Source organism: Neoarthrinium moseri (genome assembly GCF_022829205.1).
Source record: "Neoarthrinium moseri strain CBS 164.80 chromosome Unknown scaffold90_Wmoseri_CBS_16480, whole genome shotgun sequence".
Taxonomy (NCBI): Eukaryota; Fungi; Ascomycota; class Sordariomycetes; order Amphisphaeriales; family Apiosporaceae; genus Neoarthrinium; species Neoarthrinium moseri.
In genome coordinates, this window is record NW_026055204.1 from 131,602 (window position 1) to 137,601 (window position 6,000).

Below are 6,000 nucleotides of genomic sequence, written 5' to 3' on the forward strand. Positions count from 1 at the left end.
AGAGCGCGCCAGACAAAGAAACAGCGCTCTTCCTGACTCCATGTTCATCTACGCTACTAGGCGTAATTGGGCGCGATCAACGCGCGGACCATAATCTTCTTGGCCTTGTTGTGGTAGTCAGATCAAGATCAAGATCAAGACGGTGAGTACCCTGCGCTTAGCCATAGTGATGGTCTTTTGGGTTTTGTGTTACATCTAATGGAGCAGTGATTTTCCGTCTATCACCTCCACTTCCTCAATTAGATGTGATGAACTGGAAGGGTCAGATGGGAAATTCGACTATCACCCGGTGTGCAGTCCCAAATCTCCGGGCTATCTGGTGTACCGTTTCAGCTAGGTCACTGCCCGCATGCACAAGTTGGAGCAGCTCTAAGACACAGCGGACGAACTGTCTGTCCGTACACCAATGCGTCTCAGAATATAAATGGCACGGCATCCTCCATCTTTTAGCGGAAAGAATGATCATAAGCAGTGCGTAGAAGGTCCGCTGCATATACGCTACGACGAATGAGCGCAATGACATACCTGCCTGTTCTGACCGCATGTTGGGCGGTGGAAGTACTGTTGACTGTCTGGGGTTGCAAACGTGCATACACTCGGCTACACCAAATTCAGACACCGTTTCCGTTGAATGAAGCATACAGGCTCCCGTATCTAATAACCTATGCAGCCATGTCATTGGTAGCAATCTCCGCATCATTGGCAATACTCATCCTAGCATTGACTCGAGGCAGCAAGTGGGCTTGCTATTTGCTTTACGTCATCCTACCTTGGAATATGAGTAGAGAAGTGAGTCAACTGTAGCTTCTTCTATTGGCCTAGTTGACCCCTATACAGAGCATAACAGCGGCCGGGGCATCTAGCCTGGGTCAGAGGTCTTTTGCTCCATTGTCAGTCGTGACTGTCTTGGTCTCGTGTTGTGTTTTGTTCGGCGTTGAAGCAGGACTACGCGGCCTACCCGAGCCAGTAGAGCGAATATTATACACCATCTCAACAGGTGGTTTTCGCTTGTGGATGGTGCGGGAATGGATACTCATCCGAAGAGATTGTGAGCAATCTCAGGCCTACATCACTGTTCATTGTGTGCTTCGCATTGTGGCTTTGATAGCCACGTTTTCCGGATCACTGGCCAACACAAATCAAGACCAACGCTTTGTAAGCACTCTCCTGCCATCACGTCCTGATCCTTACTCACGATAGTCGTTACTCACTCTGTAAATCACTACGGTGGTGTTCGCGCTCTATGATGTCATAACAGAGCTTGCGGTACAGTTTCGCTACGTTGCGAGTCTCCTTTAGTAGCGCTACCGCTACTATACTAATCGTACAAAGAAAGCGTGGGAAGAGATACGGAAAGAGGGAGTAGCATGAGTTGTGGACCTTCTGTGATATATGTAGCGTTGCCGTAAATCCACTCTAAACGATTGATTAGGCCGAAAGATAAGCATCTTACAAAATCTGAATTCGCCTACCTGCAGGTTACAGCAGAATACTGATAAACATTCGCTGTGTCACTTATAGTCGAATGATAACCGCCCAGTATCTGGATCCCCTGCAAGAATTCGAGCGCCATCCTCCAGGTCTCTGTATCACTCGATATATACCAAGCTGCATGCTGTCTTGAATTAAAAAAACTCCAATCTCGGCACTTTGGTACGGCCTCCACTGTCTGGCTTTGCCGGGATCTTCAGTAAGTCAAACTTGTCCCGCATTGCTGTGGTACTCCGCTGACTACTGTCGAGCGAAAATACGCTGGTAACTCTCAAGGTCTGCATCATCGGAGAAGATGACACCCAGGAATTGGCTATTTCTCACTATATCAAATCCATCAACGTGGAGCGTCCAGGTAGGGAAAGGCTGCGTGCGACGCTGGACGACTTCCATATCAAAGGCCCAAATGGGTCTCACCAATGCTTGATATTCCCGAATCTGGGAGTGACTCTAAGTGTATTACGAGATCTGTTCGAGAATAGGGCTCTTGACAAGACACTCTGGCAGAAATTCCCGTACGTCATTGCGACAGGCTTGGACTTCTTGCACCAGGCGGGGGTCGTGCATACAGGTCTGTTCCCGTCTCTGATCATACAGTATGCCAATCGGTACCTTTCGATGGAAAGGGCTACGAATGCGGCTAGCGTGAGATTCTGCGGTCTGTGGCTGGTAAGCATATGGCTGTGTAGACATCAGCACGTGAGGGTTGACTTACTCCGTATATGCTGCATCAATAGGACGGCTTGTCTTCCACGATTTGCAGCCTTGCCGCTGAGTCTTCGTCTTTACCCCGCAACTGCAGCCTGATGCAATCCTCGCCGATCCATGCTGCTCGCGACGACCGTACGGTACCTGCTTCATCTCACGAACCAACAGCGCCCTGCCTACTCCGGCGGTAGAGCAGTTGGTGACCCTCTACCGTAGCGATGAGGTTACTGCAGCGTGATGATGCAGGTAACTACAGCATCACTTCCGACCTCGCTGAAAAAGACGTTCCCCCGTACGCGATTCTTTCCCACACTTGGGGACTCGACGAAGTAGTCTTCGCCGACCTTGCGAAGACGCCTGGTGACTGGCAACACAAAGCCGGCTACTATAAGATCAAGTTCTGTGCAGTCCAAGCGAAAGAACATGCTTTGCGGTACTTCTGGGTCGACACCTGCTGTATCGACAAGTCTGACGCAGCCGAGCTTCAGACCGCGATCAATAGCATGTTCAGATGGTACCGCGATGCGAAACGATGCTACGTTTTCTTGCCGGATGTCTCTAGCTCTGCGGTCTCTAGTCAGCAATACACTTTCACGCCATGGGAGGGTGCTTTCCGGCAAAGTCGATGGTTCAAGCGTGGATGGACGCTGCAAGAGCTTATCGCGCCGAGGACAGTTGATTTCTATTCAGAGGAAGGAAATCATCTAGGTGACAAGCGATCCTTGGAGCCTTTGATACGTGACATTACAGGCATTCCTGCAAATGCGCTTCGCGGCACAACTTTATCCGACTTCACAATTGTAGAACGAGAATCATGGGCACGCAATCGTCAAACGACGCGCGACGAGGATATGGCGTATTCGTTGCTAGGTATTTTCGGCGTTTATATGCCGCTCATATATGGCGAGGGGCGACAAAATGCACAAAAGCGGCTGCGAGAGGAAGTGCAGAAAGCCGTAAAGGGTAAGATCATCTGGTGACTAGAGGAGAGCAAGCTCGGGGGTTAACATACATAGGACCCCCCGCGAATGGCTTTGACATTACCTTTAGCCTGTCTGACATTACCGAAACTCAACATTTCGTCGCACGAGAGAGCGAAATCGCGAAGATGCGCAGAACACTAGAGTCAGACGGCAGCCGCCGCGTCGTTATTCTCCACGGTCTCGGTGGAATCGGCAAGACACAGCTTGCCGTAGCATATACGAAGAAGTATCGAGGTGAATACTCTGCGGTATTTTGGCTCAACATCAAAGACGAAGCGTCGGTTCAACAGAGCTTCGCCAAAGTAGCGAGGCAGATTCTGCGACAGCACCCTGATGCTAATTACCTGAGTGCACTTGATCTGCAGCAAGACCACGGGGAAGTGATTGAAGCAGTTAAGGCATGGCTCAGCCTGCCGAGTAACACTAGGTGGCTCATGGTTTACGACAATTTCGATAATCCGAGACTGGCCAACACCACTAACACAGGAGTCGATATTCAATATTATCTGCCGACATCGTACCAAGGCTCAGTGATAATCACGACGCGATTGTCGCAAGTCGATATAGGTCATCGTATTCGAATCCAAAAGCTTGAATCGATGGATGACTGTCTCAAAATCTTGTCCACGACGTCGGATCGAGATGTTTCACACAAAGGTAAGGCTCTCGCAAATATCTAGGCTCGACTAATCACGACCACAGACGCGGATGCTAGACGTCTTGTAGAGGAGCTTGACGGGCTTCCGCTTGCTCTTGCCACAGCCGGAGCATACCTGAGGCATGTTCCGGTCAGCCTCAGTGATTATCTTCGCCTGTACAAGAGTTCGTGGGCAAGGCTTCACTCAAGCACCCCAAGTCTAGGATCGTATCAAGACCGCACACTTTCCTCCACGTGGCGGGTCTCATATGATCAAGTGCTAGAACAAAATCCACTAGCTGCTCGTATACTACAGTGGTGGGCCTATTTTGATAACGAAGATCTGTGGTTTGAACTCCTCCAGCCGCACGGAGATGACGGCCCATCTTGGATGAATAAGCTGAATGATGAGCTAAACTTCAACAGCGCAATGGGCGTACTGCATGACTACGGCTTTGTCGAGCCACATGCTGTTAGTACAGGCTTGATCGAGTCAAGGGGATACAGTATTCATGCATGCCTGCACTCTTGGACGATTCATATTTTAAACCGGGATTGGGATGGCCGCCTCCATGAAATGGCGGTGGAGTGCATAGCCTCACACGTCCCGTCACGGGAAGACGGTCAATTCTGGGTACTTCAAAGACGGCTCTTAACACATGCGATAACGTCTTGTACCAAAATGCAAGATGGCGGTAAAGACTTAAAATGGGCTTTCGGCATACTAGGTCTCCTTTACTACGACCAAGGCAAGATGCAAGAGGCCGAGGAGATGTACCTGCGGGCGCTTCGAGGGTACGAGAAGGCGTGGGGTCCGGGTCACACGTCGACACTTGATACGGTTAACAACCTAGGGATCCTTTATTTCGATCAAGGCAAGATGCAAGAGGCCGAGGAGATGTACCTACGGGCGCTTCGAGGGAAGGAGAAGGCGTGGGGTCCGGATCACACGTCGACACTAGATATGGTGAATAACCTAGGGAACCTTTACTCTAACCAAGGTAGGATGTAAAAGGCCGAGGAGATGTACTTTGTTACGAACATGGCCTCACGAACCCCGACCCCGGAAAGGAACAACTAGAACCCACCAGGCAGCTGGCGCGCAGCCGCTAGGACAGAAAGACCACGGGGACCAATGGGACGAAAAAGGGTCACGTGACATGGATCATGGTCGTGGCAGGCGAGCCAGGACAAAGGATCACGACGAGCCACGGGTGAGCTCAGGGGAAGGATCACCCCTGGATCGGAGTGATCCAGGACAAAGGATCACTATGGCTATAGTGATCCAACCAACATCAGTGAGGAAATGAATGGATATATAATGGAAGGGATTTCCTAGCTACATAGACAGTCATTACCTCAGTGATCAATCTAAGCATCTATCTTACCCATAGGTGAGGCCTATCAAGCCTTGACGATTATATTTGTGACTCCGCTTACAGACCCCTCTGTTATATCTTGTTCAGTTGTACAGGCTATAAGCCATAGCCACCCTCGAGACTAACGTTCCCTGTTAGTATAAACCCACGTACCTGTATCTCTCTATGGTTTATCCTAGAAAGCATATTCGTCACACCTATCAAACCTTAACGATTATATTTATAACTTCGTTTATAAACCCTATTATTATATCTTATTTAATTATATAAGTTATCGATTATAACCGCCCTGTCACGGCACCACAGGGATGGTCGAGGCTGTGTTACAAATCTTGTAGTATTACGAAAAATCTAAAGCTGGAGAGGAAAGGAAAGAAGAGCTCTCTCCACAACTGTGGCGTTTGCTATTTACAGGTGGGGTGGATCACCACTCGTCCCCCACTATAACAACCACCTGCACCAACCAGCCCGTAACACGCCCTTTAAGATTAACGTCCCTTATTAATATAAACCTACGTATTTATATCTCTTTACGGTTTATCTTAACAAATATAATTCAATCACACACGTCTCTCGGGGTGTATTTTAAAATCAATTTAATTAATAAAATAAAATATAACCATATACTTTTATAGGTATACTTTGTAACGGTTTTTAATAATGTTATAAGGTAAGTGCTGGCGTAATGGTCATCAACGACCCGTCTTGAAACACGGACCAAGGAGTCGAACATTTATGCGAGTGTTTGGGTGTTAAACCCTCACGCGTAATGAAAGTGAACGGAGGTGAGAGCCCTTACGGG

The 6,000-nt window shown here is 48.9% G+C and overlaps 1 protein-coding gene across 1 annotated transcript; it reads left to right on the plus strand.

Moving 5' to 3' along the window:
• Nucleotides 1–2,417: 2,417 nt before the first annotated feature.
• On the plus strand, nt 2,418–4,831 carry JN550_012635 (uncharacterized protein; the record flags this gene model as incomplete). Its single annotated transcript, XM_049311133.1, has 3 exons — nt 2,418–3,162; nt 3,216–3,839; nt 3,885–4,831. 3 exons carry the CDS (start codon nt 2,418–2,420, stop codon nt 4,829–4,831), a joined length of 2,316 nt encoding a protein of 771 aa, XP_049165434.1.
• Nucleotides 4,832–6,000: the final 1,169 nt, after the last annotated feature.